Source organism: Salvia hispanica, chromosome 4 (genome assembly GCF_029641045.1).
Source record: "Salvia hispanica isolate PSC_SH4W2 chromosome 4, Shi_PSC_v1, whole genome shotgun sequence".
Lineage (NCBI taxonomy): Eukaryota > Viridiplantae > Streptophyta > Magnoliopsida > Lamiales > Lamiaceae > Salvia > Salvia hispanica.
In genome coordinates, this window is record NC_142695.1 from 51,168,484 (window position 1) to 51,188,937 (window position 20,454).

Below are 20,454 nucleotides of genomic sequence, written 5' to 3' on the forward strand. Positions count from 1 at the left end.
ACTCCAAAATAGCCACTGGTTTGATTACTAGACCCCTTATATTTATACTATACGTATGCATTATTAGGATAGTAAAAGAGTTGTTGGAAACTGTTAACCAAAATTCCCTTTTCTTGAACAATATTTATCCCAACCACCACCTCAATAACTTAATTTGATTGGTTAGTTGAGCATCTAACTACTAATTTTCCTATTTCATTTCATTTCCCTATAGGTTATACTCCATGTACTTTCTTTTCGTACCATTATAAGTTCTTCGCCAATATAACCAATGGATTAGGGCTTAATTCAAAAAAGCACTTCAAATATTTTTTGAGGAAAGCACCTTTAATTTATTCATTAGTGTGCTTCAACCTAACAATATTTAGTCATAACAATATGTACGATTCCTATTAAAATGTATATCAAGGAAAATATACTTAATAGAGTTATTATGGTAACCTAAACAATCTCCATACATTGACTTCAAGATTATGACTACATACTATAATTTTATATTTTGTAGACATCCAATGATTATTTGCCCATTTAGGTGAGATTAATTCTTGTTCCTTGTTCTACAATATTTTCTTTTGTTATACTAATTAAACTATCAACAGTTGAATATGGAGTACTTTAATTATTCAACCAAAACAAAGATACTTTGATTTTTTCAACATTATGATATTTTTCTACTCCAAAAATGAAAATAGTTAATATATTAGTAGGAGTACTACTTTACAAATCACTCTTCAAAAATCCAGAATCTTCTCCAAATCCTATAATTGAAACTCTAAAGAATAAAATCAATAAAATAAGTTAAAGAATAGTCTTTCTGGATCAGATTCTCTCTTTCTACTGACATCTGGTACATATAATTGAAGTGTGAAACTAAAATTAAAAAAATTAAAAAAAGAAATAAAGTTGAAGTGGGATTTACAAAACAAGGGGACATGAAAATGAAGTAGCACACCATATAACATCAACGGTCTGAATTTCATCATACACAGCAACGGATAGATACAGAAGTTTTATTAGTACATGTCTATGGTTGGTTATATTTGCAAATATAGTACCACAAAACAAGCCCCACTACTTTATTGGATAAGAAGTGGGATTTCATTTTCAATATACGCTTTATTTTTTGTGGATTTTAAATTTGAAAATTTTGAATCAAAATGATAACGTTGGAATATTAGCAAACAAAATTTTAATACCAAAACTGAACCCTAAATCTTTGATATCAAACATTAATCACTCTATGCATATAGCCATATTTTACATAAGAATTTACACTTCACAAGAAATATCAATTCACAAACCATACCCATTGAGGAGAGAGAGAGTTGGTGGAGAGTAGCTTTCAGAGAGGTGGTATTATTGTCTAAAACTTAGGGCAATTGATTTTATTATTAATTTGCTGTGGGCAAGGTATAGGGGTCCCATTTCACTAAATTATAGTATAAGAAAATATAGCAAATATGACCCCACAACTTCTTGTTATGGTCCCACCCACCTTATGTTATAAGATATAATCCCCAACCCCACCACCACAATGATTGATTGTGATATAAAAATGGTAGTGACATTTGATCATACCAGAACTAGCTAAGCCTATATGGAGTAGTATTTTAGAATATGTGGAAGATTAATAGTAGTTAATTAAATTATCAAACTAATTTAAATTTATAAGTATAACACTATTAAATTATGAATATGTTTTTATTATGATTGGTTATATTGTGGCCAAGGTAATACTTTTCCCCATATTAAGAAACTTGAATACAAGATTATTGAATTATTACGAAATTTGAATCTTAAATCATATCTATAATATTGGTTGCACATTATTAATGTTAGTTCTTGATTTGATTTAGTCTCAACTTTTTATCCAGTTTATATTGAATTTGGAAAACGGTCTCAGAAACTGATTCACACTTAATCTTGTAAACTACTTAATTCGTACATCTCATTAAATAATCAAATGTAAATATTTTACTCGAAAACGTTCTGCTATAGTAATATGTATATAAAGTAATGCGACGATGTTGACCAATAATAGTTTGCATACGGGCTACGGTTGAATCATTTCAAGTACTTAAAACTGTTTGGATTATTCATCTGTAGTTTATTAAACTTTAGCATCTTTAGACTTTCATTAATTAATTTCAAATTTTGTGTGGCAAGTATTATTTAACTTTTGATATTAATACCCTCTTTCCAATAAAAATAAACCATATTTTATTTTTTATTCCTTTCATATAAATAGTCTATATCTCTTTTACGCTGCTTCTTTCATCCAAATACAAGTGAAACATTTGATTTTCAGTATAGAATTTTATGTGTTGCTTCGTGAGTTAGAGAAGAAAGAGTAAAGTAAAAGAGATGATGTTGTTTCCATTTCAGAAAATATTTCATTTTTAGTAGTATTACTCAAATAGGAAAACGTTTTATTTTTAATACGAGTATCATTTATGAGTGCTACCATGCATTTAATATTTTTAACTATATTTCACATTCTTTCTTTCTTTAGTACGTACTAAAATATGTGTCAACTTTAAAAGATTCATTTTTTTTTACGAAGAGCGTGCTATATTGCCAACGAAATCGTATCAATTAGAAATTAGACATGACAGGTTGCTAATTAATGTGACATAATTGTGGCCGCAAGGCATACACGTGGCATTAAATGTATTATTATTAAATTATTAATAATATCTTGTGGAGTACTGCTAAATTTTGAAGAAAAAAGAGTTTTCACACTTAATCAATCTTTCACCCGTTTTTCACATATTAATTAAAAATCTATCCGGTGTCAGAAAAATTTTTATGAGACTCCATTGGATATTGAAATTGGAATTTTACAGGATTGAATTGAATCGGAGAGAATAGGTTTCTATTTCAATTTCAAATCTGATATTTGGTAAAATGAAGCAGCTAATATGGAGTTGAATCGAAAGAATTTGTGCGCACAGACTGTACATACACTTTACACAAAATACACATTCACACACGCTCTACACAAAATACACATACTATACACACACACACTCATATACACTCTACACAAAATCCATATAGTATACAATACACACATTATGCACACACTTCACACAATATATACACATTACACACATTACACACATTACACACAAAACACATTCAATGCACACAATATACACACACTGCACACACTATACAAAAAAAACACACTCCGTATATCGCACACTCTCTAAAAAAAACCACTCCATATATTGCACACTCTACGCACACGTCATACATAAAATAAACACACTACAGACACTATACATAAAATACACATACTACACACATTGCACAAAATACACATACTACACACATTGCACAAAATACACACACTACACAAAATTTATACAAATTACACACTACACAAAATACACACACTATTTATAAACTGAAATTTCAAATTTGGTTCATTTTCTTCAGTGTTTTGGTTTGATTCCGTCTAGACTTTTGACGAATTTTGATTTTTCGGTTTGGTTCGAATCGAAAAAAATCTAAAAACTGAAAGGACAAAAAATTAAAAAAAAATCGAATGCTTGAAATGTGTGTAATTTTGTGAAATGTGTGTACCGAGTGTGTGAAGTGTGTGAAGTGCGTGAAATGTATATAATGTGTGAAATTTGTGAACCGTATGAAATTTGTGTACTGTATTAAGTATGTGTAGTGTATTTAGTATGTGAAAGGTATAGTGTGACATGTGTGTTGTGGATATATAATCAAACTATCTATATTTATGACTATTTGGAAATCTAATTTTTTAATTTTGATATGAAATTTAAATCGTGGAATTGAAAATTTATAATTCCAAAACTCAATATTTTTTGGTATGAAATAATAGATTTGAAATTGAAGGCTCCAATCAGAATTTCAACCTCCAATTCCGTGATGCCAAACATAGCCTAACGTGATTCACGCTTACCATAACCGATTAACCCCTATTCATTTTGTCGTATGATCAAAATTATTAGGGTAAAAATCAATCGACGTGTGTAAGTGTACGTTGGTTGATTGGGCACAATTTTGCCCAGTAGCACTGTGGCAGTTATTTTTCTACAATTTTACTGATCCCAATGCACGACCAACACGTGTAACATGCTTTGAAACTCATCTTTTTAAATTGCAGGATATTACAGCCCCACTCGTTCTTGTCCGTCAAAGTAATAAAGCTTCAAACTGACAACAATCATTCATAAAATATATTTTAAATGTCTCATATTATTTAGAGCGTTTCTTTTCTACTTAGTAAAAATGTCTCATATTATTTAAAGCGTTTCTTTTCTACTTAGTACTCCTGTTCTAAAAAGATAAAAGATTGTTCCACTTTAACTGGACACCAGTTTTAAGAAATGTAATGAAAAGTGAGTTGAAAAAATTAGTGGAATGTGAGTCCTACTTTTATAAATTAGTTTTATAATAAAATGTGAGTAGCAATGATTTAGTAAAATATAGGGTCCACTACCGAAAATAGTAAAAAGTGAAATGAGACAAACTTTGTGGGACGGATGGAAATGGAAAAATGAGATAATCTTTGTGGGACGGAGGGAGTATGATTTAAGAAAGTGGTATTTAGTGACTTAAATCAAATAACATAAAATAGAGCAGAGAATAAAGTAAGAGAGAGATGAGAGAACAAAGTAAAAGAAAAAATAAAGTAAGTGCAATTAGATATTTTGTTTTTTAATGAAAAAGAGAAATGACTCAAGTAACTTGGGACAATCTAAAATAGAGTACGACTCAAGTAACTTGAGACAGAAGGAGTATGGATTTCATATCACAAATTTCATTGTCTCGCGAATAACTAGAGTACTATCTCCGTCCTCCAAATATTGCCCCACTTTGATCCGGCACGAGTTTTAAGAACTGTAATGAAAATTGAGTTGAAAAAGTTAATGGAATGTAAGTCCTACTTTTATATACAATTAGTTTTATAATAAAATGTAAGTAGGAATGACCGAATGAGTTAGTGGAATATGAGGTCCACTACTAAAAATGATAAAAGGTGAAATAAGATAAATTTTATGGGACGGACGGAAATAAAAGAATGGGACAAACTTTCAGGAACGAGGTAGTAATTTTTTTTTGTTGTGAACACAAATGAGGAGTTTCAAGAATCCAAAGTTTTCTCATGTTAAATTAAAAATTTTCTATTAAAAGAATCTTCAAACCTGTAAATATTTTACTCGATATATATGTATACTATTTGTATACTATATTATTACTATATTATGTATACTATTTGTATACTATATTATGATATTCGTGCTGACAAGTTAGAACTAAAACACAAATCTATTTTTTTAATATAGTACTTCCTCCGTTCATGAATAAAAGTCCCGTTTTTCCATTTTAGTCCGTCCGCGAATAGGAGTCCCGGTTGACTTTTACCATAAATGGTAATAGAGTCCCACCATCCACTAACTCATTCTACTCATATTTCATTTAAAACTAATATATACAAGTGGGACCCCTATTCCACTAACTTTTTTCCACTCACTTTTCTTAACATTTCTTAAAACCCGTGCCGCCCATGAATGAGACTCCTAATGGTGAATGGAGGGAGTATATCATACTAGAAGATAGTTTTACTTTAACTATTTATATTAACTTCAGATTCTATACTAGTGCCATTTTTTAGTATATATGTCTCATAAAATATATGCAGTTACACTTTTGTCGTATTATCCCATAAAAAAAAATCTAAAAAATGGATCTAAGTTTAATGTATGATTGGATAAATTTTCTATATCAAAATTCATTTTTGATATATGGTTAGTTAGTGATGATATTATAATCAATTTCTCATTTAAGAGGAATCTAAATATTACTATGAGGCATTGATAATACTAATATTTTAGATTGTAGTGTTTTTTCCAGTGCTTCAAAGGATATCTTAAATTATTAGTTTAAATTAAAAGAGCAGCCTCAAATATTTGAAATTCTAGTATGGGTTCAAAATTCCAAAGTATCACTTTTTCTAAAAATGAAAAAGAAAAGGTGATGCGAACCATCAAATAGAAATAGGGAATATCATCTTGTTATGAACTATGTGATGACCTTCGCAACATCAAAATTCCATACACCCCACTCAAATTACACATGTAACACACCCGATTATTCCGTTGTTGTATATATATTTTCTCATCTATATAGTGTAGTACTATCTTAATATCACACACATCAAACCATTTATACATATAAAAATCAATTTCCTATTTTTTACTATAATCATCATTCATAATAATATAAATTTCACAACCCCAATGTAAATGCAACTTGTCCTTTAGCACCATTTTTACAGTACATCTATCTCTCTACACCATATTTCACTTATCCCTCCCCCACCATTGTTATTGAGAATCATCAACTCTTCCCAAACACAGAAAGAAAGACAATCATGTAGCCCCATCTGTTTCCCACCTACAAAACAATTGGATATGCATGCATCTCTATCTAACAAACTCTGTTTCAAATCTGGGAAACGACGTCGTTATCTATTTACCTAGAGATTATAAATCAATAATTGATTTCAAAATAATAAAAGAAGTAAATTTACAAAACCACAAAGCCAAAATCCCTCATATTAACGCTGGAGTTCTCGTTTTTACACACACAAGCGATTTACGAGAGGATATATATCCGTTGTTCTAATTTTTTTTAAATTCAAAAAGTGAAAAATAAAGTAGTACTCCAATAAAAAAACAAAATTTATTTTTTTATTCTTTTTACTTTTGTTCAGAGTTTTTCTCTGAGGAGCGCGGCCAATCCCGTGACGACCATCTTATTCCCCCTCTCCAAACTCTTGGGCCGCAGCTCCGGCAACTGCCACGTCACAGACCGCGCTATTTCGCCCGAGAAAACCACCGGCGAACTCGGTTTCTCCCCACCACACTCCGGCGATGACGTTTCCTCCCCGAAAATCAGGTCCAGCTCCCCCCTCTCGCTCTCTAGAACTTCAATGACTTCGGGCCCGGGCCGGACCTCGTCGTCGGGCTTCTGAACGACGCCGTCTGGGGCTGCGGTGCGTGTGTGAGGGCCGAGCCATTTAGACTTGACGTACTCGGCTTTGCGCCACGGCGCGATGTGCATTCCCTTCTTCTTCAGGCTCTGCCTGGCCGCTTCCGACGCGATCGAGATGATCTGCAGTAGCCGGTCGGATTTCCCGACGAAGATCGACGGTAGGCACTGCAATATCGACTTGTAACCGCCTGTTGATCGCGCGATCTCGAACTCCGATCGGAAATCCACGTCGATTATTAGCCTCTCTCCGCCTTCCGTTATCACATCGATGTATTCGTGCTCCCCTGAGCAAATTGACATCAATAGAGATGAGAATTAATCAAATTTGATGATGAATTTGGCATCAATTGACTGGATTTTATGGATTTCCTCTCGATTATTCGAAATTAGGATGGAAGAGAGAGTTTACCGGCTGGAACAGAAGAAGTTTTTTCCCATTTCGATTTGCAAACAGAGGCGTTGTATCCAACAGCAACAAGGCCATCGCTGACGACTTTTCTCAATTCGTCTTTCCGTTTACAAGTTTTGCTGTTTTTTTCGACGATTCTCGAAGTGTCTGCCAGTAAATTTCTCTCCTCCACGCTCGCGCAGGGAATCAAGCTCTACAGTGGCAACAGCAGAGAGTTAAAGCATAATTCGACAGAGCAAACAAATTAGGTTTTCAACAGCAAAGGAAAATTGGAAATTCACAGTACCTTGAGACTATCGGAGGGATCAGTGAAGGATGAATTCGCTGCTAACGAGTCCGACAAGAAATCGATCTCGTCGTCGGAGCTGTCGTTGCTCTTGCCGTTAAAGCAGTTGCATCGGTGACGGCCGCATTTCACGGCGGAGGCGAGCGATTGCTTATCGTTGTTGTCTTCCATGAAATTCTGAACCATTTTATCCAAACAAACGGAGCTCGGCTCGAATTCCGGCGCCGTGCCGCCGTCTTTCTCTCCTCCGGGCGCCTGCTTCTCAGCTGATGAATTCCTCAGAACACTGTTGAATGGACGGTCGAAAAGCCGCTTCAGCCGCGATTTCAACACCGGCGGCTTGACGACGTCGTGCCGGATCGCATCGATCGGCTGGATTCTCATCGGAAAAGGCATTTAACTGGAGAACAAATCACTACAAAACTCGAACAAAATTCCTTCTACAAAAATTGCAATGCAACTACACCTAAACAAGCAATCTAAAATCAACTGCTTCGATTCAACAGCAAATCATCCTATTACAATCATCCAACACAATAACAAAGGGATCGAAACAGAATTTCGCAGCAATATTTACTTTAAAAGGGAAAAGAAGAGGGGAAACGGCTTCTGCTAGGGGCTTTCGCGAAAAACCTGACGGTAATGGAAGGAAACAAGAACATTGTGCTTGTACGGGGGAGAAAGAAAAACCGTGAGCCGGAATTTGCATTTTCCGGCGATGCTGAAGTAGCCGGCATATAGATGGTTCTGTTTTTTCAATTTGGGATTGATTTTCTCTCTTTTTTTATGTGTGCTGAGAAAGGAGTGGGCGACGCTTTTATAGTAAAGACGAGACGTAGAGGTGGGGCCGAGTGAGACACGTGGTATCTTTCCACTCGTGGATTATCCAGAGCTCCGGGGCTGTAATCACATGCGACGAGCGTTACATTTTCTGCTATATGAATATGATTTTTTACTATTATAAAATCTGTGCCTAGTTTTCCGAATTAGAGTTTGTTGGACCCAATCAAATTATCATCTTTTATCACAGAATTTCTACCATTTATCTCTATCCTCCATTAAAACTCTCAATTTAAGTTTAACATAAATTTTTGAAAATAATAAAAAAATTGTAACGCGACATCTATTTTTATATATTTATTTTATAATAGAATATGAGTGCAACAAGTTAATATAAAATGGAGTGTACCTATCGTTTATAATATAAATGAACCGAAATTCTTAATGGCGGACAGACTAAAATGATAAACCAAGACTTCTAATCGCGGATGAAGAGAGTATCATTTATCGTGAAGAACTCCACATTAATTAAATAAACAAATTGATATGGAGTATTAATTATAATATGTTACACAATTAAAGTTTCATTTTAATTATTGTGAGTTTAAGAAATGTGAGAAAATATTTCTTTTAAATGAATATAAGTTAATATGAGTTATTTTTATATGTTAATTTTATAATTAAATTATATAAATTTAATTTAATAGATTGTGAAACTCATTTATTTAAAATGAAAAAAATAAATGTGATTTTAAATCGTGAATATTCTGATAAATATTATTATTTGTTAGATAGAGATAGTACTGGAGCATAAGATTGCCTGTAAATATAATGATATTGTTTTTTGTTAACGTAGCAAAATACTCACGGTCTCTAAACAATAATCATCTTTTCCATTTTTGTCGGTCTATAAAATTTATTCACTTTTATTTTTGTCAAAAAAATATTTATCTTATAAGATGAGTCCATTTTATACTACAATACTCAATCTTTTTAAAACTCTCTCCTAAACAACACTCTTTTTTTTCCTCATTATATAGTTTGTTTACTTAATTTCGCGTTGGTCGATTGAATTTAAAATATTGTATAATCACAAATAACAGCCTCAAATAAATATGAACAAAATTATTGATGCACTTCAATGACTATAGATAGGTGTTCTAATATTATCAACCTAGGATTAGGACAGCCGAGGATGTGCCATTTGTTTACACTATGACCAAGAGCACTAGAAACAAGATTTATCTAAATTTTGTCCAATCAAATTTATTCAGCTTGGAAACAAATATTTACTTCTTCATTTATTTTATTTTCTTATTTGGCCATGGAAAATGGTACATGTGTTACCTTATTTGTGGTGTAGGATGATAGTCGTGCTTCTACAATAAAAAAAAAAAAACTAGATTGAGGAACTCTTTGTCTTAAATGAATAAACACTGTTGGCTAGTAATATTCACACTTGGCATGCGAAACGAAAGGTGGAGCTTGCCACGAGTTTAAATATATGTCGAAAATCGAATTGAATTAAATCAAATTTTAATTAATCGGTTTCAAAATTTAGAAAATACTAATCCAGTACCCAATACTCCAGTATTTAGTTATGGAGTATCTGAACCTACTTAGAACCAATCTATTTATTTATTATTTTGGTTTTGATCACATATGTTCTCAATTCATGACAAAATCGGATTAATCCTGCTCGACTGAGTATGGGGATTAAGGCCGTAAATCTATTATTCTTTTAATGACTTAGTACTATAATGTTAGTTTATGGTTTGCTTTGGTTCTGATTTATTACTATATTTTGTTTTGTTATAAGTAATTCACAACTTGCTAGAAAAGTTTTATCAAAATTTTATCGTGAATTAAAAGGTCTCTTGTAATTTACAAAAGTGACTTATTTGCTCGTTTGATAAGAAAGATGAGATATAACAAGATTTGTTAAATAAGATAAGAAATGCGGGCTTCGTGTCAAGATAAGCTCGGATGAAGGTTTTTTCGTTGTTGTTTGGTAGACAAGAAATTATCTAGATTTTGTATTAATAAATCATAATAAATGAGGTAGAAATGTTATCCGACCAAATTTGTGAGATACATATCTTTGTAATTTAAGAAAATATTTGCGGGCTCGGATGGGCTATAGAGAAAACCAAGGGCTGACATAATAGGTTAACTATAATATCAAACACTCAGAAATAGTCATATAAGTATCTATATCTAGGCATTAATAACTTATCAAACAAAAAGTATAACTATAGAATTCATTCTGCTATATATTCCGACCATGAAATCCAATTAAATTCCATATACATTTTGTCTATCTAAATTAAATTGAGAAGAGAAGAATTTCTATATAAGCATTACGTACCATGCTGTATGGAAATTACATGTCAACAAAAAGCACGAATTTTTAATATTAAAAATAAAGTTCTTAATATACAACTAAAACGTCAGAATTATCGGTTGTTACTATTAATGTGTATGATTCTTCAAAATGATTAATTTAGTCATAAATTCATTATTGAGTTTAACTCCAGCTAATATCTAAAAATGGTCAATGTTAAGTGGCAAGAACACTATCCAAATATTTTTGTCACTACTATTTAGATAATTGTAAAATTTGGTCAAAACTGAATAAATTCTCATTAATTATGGTTCGTTGTATTTGTGTGACACTCAAAATCCAAAAACAAGTATGAGGAGTATATAATATAAAGCATTTGTTACAACTTACATGTAAACTTTTCCATAGTTTAATTATGAAAATTAGAAAGGAAACATAATCGCAAATTCGCAAGTCAGCAAACTAAAACAAAGAATAAGAAAAATAGTTACAAAATTCACGAGGAGATGAAGGTGAAAAAAACCCGTGAATAAGATATAAAGAAGATTGAAAAGGAAAAGTTGAATTTCCACTTGAATAGATTGGTCACGCCACGCAAGTTGGCAACTATTTCCGCCAATACGTTGAATACAAATATAATTAATGTAAAAATAAAATGAGAATTAAATCATATTATAAGTTTGTTTCGTCTGCCATCATTTCCATTTGTGAAATTTTTTAAATGTCAAAATTATAATGGAGGATGCAGAAGCGGTCAACTCCATCGCTGGCCCATAAGAATTGAAAAATAATTAAATTCGATATTTGGAGCTGTAGTAAATCATGGTTCGATATAGCTTTGTATTAATTATTTGAGGTGAGGCTTAATTATATTCTTCGATCGTTAACAGCAATCACAATTTTACTGCCTTTCGACATGACTACGATCTTCTGTCTACTATGTTCTACTCCACGAGTTTCGTTTTCTGAACTGATCAAAATAAACAGAATGCTCAAATGAATTATTTACAAACATAAATTATGTAGTTTTTCCATGATTTATTTTCTTTCTTTTTTTTAGAAATCATCAACAATTTTCAAACTTACTAAGATGAAATATAGATAATGTCAAAATTCATTCATTTTAAGTTTAATTTCTCTTTGAGCTAATGAATATGAAATGTGATAGTTGTTGTATATTTTCATAATCACCTAATTTTCAAACCTTAATGCAAGATTGTGAATGAAATGTACTGATATTTTACAAACCTATACCTAGATCAATTTTTATATATTATGCTTATGAATATACTTCGTATGATGCAGTCTTTGAGTAGAGTTTTTCACAATTAATGCTATAAATTCAGTCAAGAAAATAATCTTGTTTGAGTCAATCTTCTTGAAAACCTATTGGACTCTATTATGAAGAAGAAGAAGAAGGAGAGGTCCCCTTCTATAGTACTATTCATATTCAACTAATTATGTGAAAATGGGGGGGACCTATCTCGTACACAATTTTATCTATTACCAACAACTTTTATCACCTTCCATTTATCCATTTCATGGTCAAATACAATTATGAAAATCTTTCTATTTTGTTTCTAAATTCTAACTAATTGCAAATACTACTATTCAACACAGAAAGAGATGGAACATGAAGCACGAATACGAATGCATGTGATTCTTATCCAAACATTTTTCTCCCGTGGAGCTTCTCTCATTATTATTTTTCTATGTGCATATTTAATTATTTATGTAAATGTAGACAATTCAAAAGCTAAAATATAATCCCGAGTAGCAATTACTCCATATTAGGGCTTCATGGTTATTCAATGGATAAAATAAATTAACTCTATAAAATAATGTGGGAAGCCTAATGTTTGTTATGAGATCAATTGTCAATTATGTCATTGTTGAATTAATGCTCTTTGAGTCAACAAAATAATAAATATGGACCTCATTTAACTTTGTCGATTATCAAAATATCTGAAATAACAGAAACAGAAAAAATAATAAACATGAGGTGTTGAATATTTGTTACTAATTTACAATAGATTCTATTTTCGAGATGAGATATATGATTTTCTCTTGAACAGTACTTTTTTCATATGATTGATAACCTGCCTATGATTTGCTATATATGTTTGGATGTGTTCGAAAATTAGGTTGTTGGGAGTACTATAGTTCAGTGTAAAGCACATATGGGTAGACCCAATTTATGAATAAAGAAAGTCTAATTCAAAAAATTCACTATAAATAAATTTCTATTTTTCCTAAAATTACCTACTAAGTTTTTGGCGCATTTTTTTAATAGAGAATTGCTAACTAGTTTAGTACTTTTGATTGAGAGGGGGTGTCTGAATTTATTGTCCATTATAAGTCATTTCTAGGTTTGAATATTGATAAAATATTGAATTCAATTCAAATAATGTATAAACAGTTAAATAAGTTTGGTTTTTAGTGCTGAAACTTTAATGAGAGTAGAGTTTTGATGATGTCTTGAAATTATTGAATTTCCTAAGTGCTCATTACTAACTCTTTATTTGATGACTTTGGGAACATGGGCTACTTATTAATTTTAAGAATCCTTTACCTTTTGTATTTCACTTTGTTGCACCCCCCTTTTTGTGACTTTCATAAAAGTTGATCAAGACTTTACCACAATTTTTGCAAAAAGGGCCCCAACAACATCATTATTACCACATCATGTAAATTAATTGATGTGAATTTCTGAGAAAATTTTAAAGAAAGAAAGTAAATAGGTGATTTTTTTATTTCACTTTTACTTTGAACAAAAATTGTTTCATTATCATATAGACCAGTCCATGACACTCAAGCAGCTCATAACTAGCGTCCGCAAATAAGAGTTATGTCTTTCTATTTTAGTCCGTTCGCAAATAGTAGTCCCGTTCATTTTTACCATAAATGGTAATAGATCCCACATTCCACTAATTTATTCCAAGTGGGACCCATATTCCATTAACTTTTTCCATTCATTTTTCTTTAACATTTCTTAAAACCCGCGCTGTCAAGAAATAAGACTCTTAATGGCGGATGGAGGGAGTATGGAGTATTTAATAACATTGGTGCACTGATTGTATACATGGGCATGATAGAGAGAGTAAAGTAATAGAGAGAGAATAAAAAAAAAATAAAAATATTTTTATTTTTAGTAATTGATCATCTTATTTGGGACAAATCAAAGAAGAAAGTGAGTCATATTCAGTGGGACAGAATGCAATATATATTAGCCCAAATATTTTATGTGTATATGTTCTTTGTATATGTTTCAACCTAGTATTTCGCTGACAACATCATCGCAAACACTAGATATTGTTTCGGCAAACCTTAATCTTAAAATAAATAAAAGTTTTTATATATATAAATTTCTCACATATATGTTACAGTTACCTAAATACGTGTGGAAATCCTATAATCATGGAGATATTCAAACTTTATTCTTGAAAATGCAAAATTGGTTTACCATAAAAAGGATGGTGGTGGGGTTTCTAATACTCTAAAATCAATGTCATTTTCTATATTAGCTAATTATAATTGAAATTAGCGTGTGTGGGGGTGTCGGTGGGGCATATGAATGGACATGAAATTCCAAGTTGATAAACTATAATAGAGATGTTATGCTATATTTAGTGCACATCCCATCATATTGATAATTGATATAACCACAAGCTTTTAATTATATAGCCCACCAATAATGTGTATCAATTAATTGGCAAGAGTCTTATATTAAAGGCTCTTGCTATACTTTGTCTGTTTTTCTTCACATTGTAATTTAAAAAATAAAATCATGTTTTCCAGGTGAATCTTTTATTATTTAAATTTCATTTTTTATGTAGTTTTATATTCCCTATTATAGCACTTACAAGGTTAATATTTGTATATGAAATTTTATGGTATAATATGACTCACCACAGTCCTATAAATTAGTACTACTACTTTGCCAAATACTTGTATAAAAAAAATGAATAATCTATAATTTAAATGGACACAGTAATTTGATGATAATAAGTACCAATTGCGATGCCAAATAAATTCCGGTGGACTTTGGAAATGTTAATGTCATGCCTTGATTGTCTTAATCAAATTGTTATTTATAATTGAATGATTATAACATGCTATCATATGAGGCTAAAAAACTTTGTTTTTAAGTACTGTCACAGTTGATTCAACGTTGTGAGTGTCTAATTTCTTGGGCAATCCTCCAAGATAATGTTCTTATCTAGTTTCGTCGTTTCAATGGTGCTTAAACTATTATATTGAGTTACATCATATCAAAGATATCAAAGTATAGTCTCTGCAATGCTAGTAATTTTATTATATTTGGCATTGAATGTTTTTATCGGCCAATCTCTCAAAATTCAACGAGCGCAAAAAAAATTATCATTTAAGGACACAAAAGTTGAGACGCAATCACTAGCGTATGAATTTTAAAAAAATAAATATCAGGTCTTTAGGACAAACATTTATAATATGCATTTTAATTTCTTCATACTACTACATTGAATATATTCATCGGTATTTATAATTTCGACTGGAAAACTAAACTACACATAATTAAAATACTAGTAAAACTTAAACTCTTCACTCATATATAAATAACTTACTAGTACTAAAGTTTCTGATTAATGAAACATTACATGACGTGGCATCATAATTCTTTTATTTTTTAAATAAGATAGCTAGAGGCCACTTTTTCTCCTAAATGATTGAGTATAAAAAGCTACAACAATTTATAGGGTTTATCTTTTTTACTGTATGGTGCATGATTACAATTAAATTAAAGGCATAAATATACGTTTATTTCTATGCACCGAATTTTGAAGTGTTTGTGACACGACATAGGAAATAAATAAATAAATGACAATAAATACTACCATGATTAAAAATAAGCAAGGACAGTGGTGGATAACGACAGAAAGTTGTTTGATAAAGAGCATAAGAAATGATGACATTATTTTTTGCTTTTTCATATTCGAGTACAATGCCCATTAAAATTTAGTTGATATGTACCCCATACTTAATTATGTGACGTATGTATTTGAGTAATTATGTGAATGTGACATCTCGTATTTTTGAACGAATCTGTTTTCTAATTGTATTATAATTACAATTTTAAAGATTTGAATTTAAAGACAATATTTAATTTTATTCTATTTCAAATCTTTTAGCTAATAAAATTAAATAATTGATACTATAAAATGTCAATTTCAATTTTAAAAATTTCAAATATTTATTTTGAGTATAGAATTCAAGCCGTTGAATTTAGAGGGTATGATGTTAGAATCTAATCAAATCCAAGAAAAATTTAATGCCAAACAAAAGTTTTGAAATTCTAGGCAGCCATTTTCAAATCCATATCCTTAATTTCATGATACCAAAAACATACTACTAATATAAATAGGACATTTTAGTGACTTTTAAGAATTTAGAGCTTGAAAGATGAAGAAATCAGGGCCAATATGACATAAATATTGATGATAGTTGGGTCTTCTTGAGAAAAAAATAGTTATGATTATGATTACATGAATAAGAAAAGATAATTTTGTGGTCATGGATTAGTGGAGCCATCTTATTTTGCCCAACTCATGAACTTGCTCATTTCTATTCATCAACATCCCCATTAGATATTAAAAAAAAAAACTTAGACAGCTTGTATTTATAGGATATAGTTCTTGTCGAAATATACAATATGATACCAATTTATGGTCATGAGAAGGCCTATTTGCCTTATCTCAAGATAAGAGAGAGACATAAATGAGCAATGATACAATTAGAAAAAGCATTGAATGCAAAGTGCCAAAACACCTATTTTTAATAGCATCAAAGGATTAATGTAATTAGCTTTTCCAAACATTAGCTGAATTAAACAAGGCCAGCCATTAATTTGAAGTTTGAAGAAACAGAGCTCTCTAGTGTCATGCGTGGCAAGATGCTATCGGAAATGACGATAAAACGCAACATAGTCAGTAAAATGCCTCTTCACCTTTAAATCTGTCGGCCAATTCAAGTTATTACGGGGCTAAATGAGGAAGCATTATTAACTTTAACATTTAAAACGGCATTTTTTATACATTAAGCTGCCACATTAACTTTAAATTTGCCATGACAATTATTAGCTTGGTCGAAATCTAAAACGTTGAAATTAGCCAATAATTTGTGCGTTTAACTGCTATTTGCCCATATATAAATAAATAAACTCCTATGACTAGCTTAGTAGAAAGAGACATGAGAAAAAAGCCAAAAATAGGGAGGAGTAAAATATGGTGTGTGGAGGATATCATAGAACACATCAACATTGATAGTTGCTTATAAAACATTTACTAGTAATAAATAAACATGATATTGATATCTAAATTAAAATGAAGTTCTAAATTTGAACTAGTCAAGAGTAAGACAAATAATCATAGAAAATGAGACAATATAGCCCTGATTCAGGAAAATTTTCAATTTAATTAGAGGATGGAAAATGCATTTAATTTCATGAAAAAAAAAACACAGTTGAGAAGCTAAGTGAATTCTGAATTATTTGATTTTCTAATTTCAACTTATACCTAAATTCCAAGTCTTTGCCACATCTATACATAGATCGTGATGAATAAGTTGTTTTCTAGTACTAACAAAATTACCTTGCCGAATAAGGCAATGTTAATAGAATATTCAAAACTTGAATTTCAGTACAGATTTGTCAAAGTTGTCGAAGCGCATGGATGGGCCGAACTCAATTAGGCCTAGTGGTTAATGGACCTGTTTGAGCCCAACTCCGGCACATTATATGATTGGGCTTACTTTTTCCAGCCCAAAATCAATATATCATCATTTTTTCATAAGGTCATATTTAACCATTTTCAACACAAGATGAAAAAAATGCAGCTAATAAAATTCAAATTACGACCAGGTGATAATAATCTTTGTTTTATCTGAGGTAATTATGAATGAATATGATGACCTTGAATCATTCATGTGATTTGCTATTTTGAGTTAAGAAAAGATCACAAAAATAGATTTTCTAGTGACATAAATATAGTACTAATAACTCTCTGACACAAGATTAAATCTAAAAGTTTTTCTTACTTTTGCAATTATTTCTCATCTGCCCTCCATATATTATAAATATCCAAAAGCACCCCCACTAATTTAGAAAAGAATATATTTCAAATAAAAAATCCCAAAAAGCAAAATCACCAAAACCCAAATTCGTTCACGACATCTGAGTATTTTCTTAGCTATCTAAATAGTAGTAGTTCGCATCCGATCTGAATTTATTGAATCTCTTTAGTATTGAAAAAATTAAGGGGATCGATGGGGGCGCTGATGTCGAAGATGTGGTTCATGATGTTTCCGGCGAAGGAGTACAAGATCGTGGTGGTGGGGCTGGACAACGCCGGCAAAACGACGACGCTTTACAAGCTTCATTTGGGGGAGGTGGTCACCACGCATCCAACTGTCGGCAGCAACGTTGAAGAGGTCGTCTACAAGAATATTCGATTTGAGGTGCGTGTTTCTTGAATTGGAAGCTCTAATTTTATTTTATTAATCGTCGATCATAAGCGATTGGGTTTGAATTGCAAGTTGGGATTTTTTGGTGGTGGTTGATGTCAGTTACTGTTAATGTCATGTTGGATTCTTTTAATTTTGGCTCTATGATGATTGAAGATCTATGATAATTTTGGGGATAAGTGTTCACATATTCAGTCTGTATTTCTTGGCTTGATTAGTTATGAATGTTGTTGTTTCTTTGAAAGAATTACTCCACTTGATATGTTTCTTGAAAGAATTACTACTTGATAATTGATATGGGAGTTATTGGCTGCTTTTATCGCCCATTTCTTTACATTTTGGGCTGTATTTGGATATGTTTCTCTTGTGTAGTGTTTGTTTGAGATGCTTATTATGACAAATTGAATCGACATATTACTATAGAATTGATTTTATGCCACGACATATGAATGCTCTAGTTTTCTTTTGCCTTGAAGGTATAATATGGATCAGATATGTGCGATTGACATATTGAGTTCTGTACTTGCGATGAACGTGTCATGCACGGTTTTGAATGAGAGAAAGAAGTGAGGAATCCTCCTTTCGAATGCTGAGTCTCCCACTGCCTTTACTTAGCTAGGAATTAAAAGCAGGATGCATAATGATGGTCAAAACTTCATTCTTTTGGTTTCTCACAATAGTGGGGAGTTGCCTGTTTTGTCGAAACTAGTTGCATTAGATTGGATTCGCTCTTTTCCTAGAACTGTCTGATTTTTTCAAGAGAGCTGAGAGGTTAGCACGTAGATTCCTTTTATGCATAAGAATTCTGGAATCCTCTTGCTTGTCTGTTTGATTCGGCATTCTGTTTCAAGAACTACTGGATATACTGTATGCCGTATATCAGATATGATGCAGTGTGTATGTATGAACAGAGACAAATCCTCAGTAATTAGGCTACAACCGTGACATTTTGAGTCAGAACTTGAGTTTTTACTTTTTAGGGCTGAGAAAGACTTCCCTGGTAGTATTCAATTGCTTAAAGTATCGAATTGTTTTATCTATAAAGATGGCTCTCATACTTATGTTCTTCACATATGCCTGAGTAGAACTTTTCAACAATCTATTACTCCTATAAAGCATTGCACATATGAATATGGTCGAAATGCTTGTATCTGCTTCTGTATTGCTTATCACTGTAAAGAAGTAGTCAGGCAGTGATTTTCTTCATTAAATTGGTCTTTTCTTGTTTTATTCACTGACTGATGTCATTTTAATCTCCCACCGTTGATGATCAGGTGTGGGATCTTGGTGGACAAGATAGGCTGAGGACGTCGTGGGCAACTTATTACCGCGGGACACATGCTGTTATAGTGGTGATAGACAGCACCGATAGAGCCAGGATCTCCATAATGAAAGATGAGCTATTCAGTCTGCTTCCAAATGAGGATCTCCAGAGCGCAGTAGTGCTCGTGTATGCAAACAAACAGGATCTGAAGGACGCAATGACCCCTGCTGAGATAACCGATGCCCTATCCCTTCACAGCATTAAGAAGCACGACTGGCACATCCAGGCTTGCTCTGCACTAACCGGTGACGGCCTATATGATGGTCTGGGGTGGATCGCACAAAGAGTCGCTGGAAAAGCAACGAGCTAGAAGCACTCGACAGAGATGTTTCGTTATGATTGAATGGTAAATCATGTGATGTACCTTCTAATTCACTGCAACTGAATACACGCACATTGCTCTTTGTTAAAAAGGCAGGTAGTTGTTGGCATGTTGTTTACTCTATTTCTTGATTTCTGACCTATAGTTGCTCTCTTGAAAGTGCCACATACCAAATTTTTACTGTTTACAAGAAGCTGAGGGCTGAGGCCTTCTCCATTTGCTCCTGTTCCTCGTGTATACACAAAAAACAATTAAACAATACTCCCTACGTCCACCAATAAAAGACTTACTTTTGACTTTGGTTCAGGTATTAGACTTACTTTTGACTTTGGTTCAGGTATTATGAAATGTAGTGGAAATAGGTGGAAAAATTAATAAAATGTAGTATTCCGTATCTATTTTTATATTAGTATTTATAATAAAATGTGAGTGAGATAAAGTTAATTCAGTGAGA

At 31.9% G+C, this 20,454-nt stretch overlaps 2 protein-coding genes across 2 annotated transcripts; one reads left to right on the top strand and one right to left on the bottom strand.

Annotated features, from left to right (window-relative positions):
• Window positions 1–6,569: 6,569 nt before the first annotated feature.
• Window positions 6,570–8,524, bottom strand: LOC125196547 (uncharacterized). Its single transcript, XM_048095110.2, has 3 exons — window positions 7,734–8,524; window positions 7,448–7,640; window positions 6,570–7,322 (listed from the first exon to the last, which is right to left on the bottom strand). Exons 1-3 carry the CDS (start codon window positions 8,127–8,129, stop codon window positions 6,754–6,756), a joined length of 1,158 nt encoding a protein of 385 aa, XP_047951067.1. The 5' UTR covers window positions 8,130–8,524; the 3' UTR covers window positions 6,570–6,753.
• Window positions 8,525–18,019: 9,495 nt separating this feature from the next.
• LOC125197023 (uncharacterized) lies at window positions 18,020–20,123 on the top strand. The gene is made up of 2 exons (XM_048095716.2): window positions 18,020–18,348; window positions 19,629–20,123. The coding sequence occupies exons 1-2, from the start codon at window positions 18,157–18,159 to the stop codon at window positions 19,986–19,988; spliced, it is 552 nt and encodes a 183-aa protein (XP_047951673.1). The 5' UTR covers window positions 18,020–18,156; the 3' UTR covers window positions 19,989–20,123.
• The last annotated feature ends 331 nt before the right edge of the window (window positions 20,124–20,454 follow it).

Bases quoted from the DNA above. Each gene is read 5' to 3' on its own strand.
- LOC125196547 (XM_048095110.2), bottom strand. From the start codon at position 8,129: ATGCCTTTTCCGATGAGAATCCAGCCGATCGATGCGATCCGGCACGAC. The intron at 7,641-7,733 runs GTACTGTGAATT...TTGCCACTGTAG, and splicing joins ATCCCTCCGATAGTCTCAAG to AGCTTGATTCCCTGCGCGAG. The intron at 7,323-7,447 runs GTAAACTCTCTC...CAATTTGCTCAG, and splicing joins AACTTCTTCTGTTCCAGCCG to GGGAGCACGAATACATCGAT.
- LOC125197023 (XM_048095716.2), top strand. From the start codon at position 18,157: ATGGGGGCGCTGATGTCGAAGATGTGGTTCATGATGTTTCCGGCGAAG. The intron at 18,349-19,628 runs GTGCGTGTTTCT...GTTGATGATCAG, and splicing joins ACAAGAATATTCGATTTGAG to GTGTGGGATCTTGGTGGACA.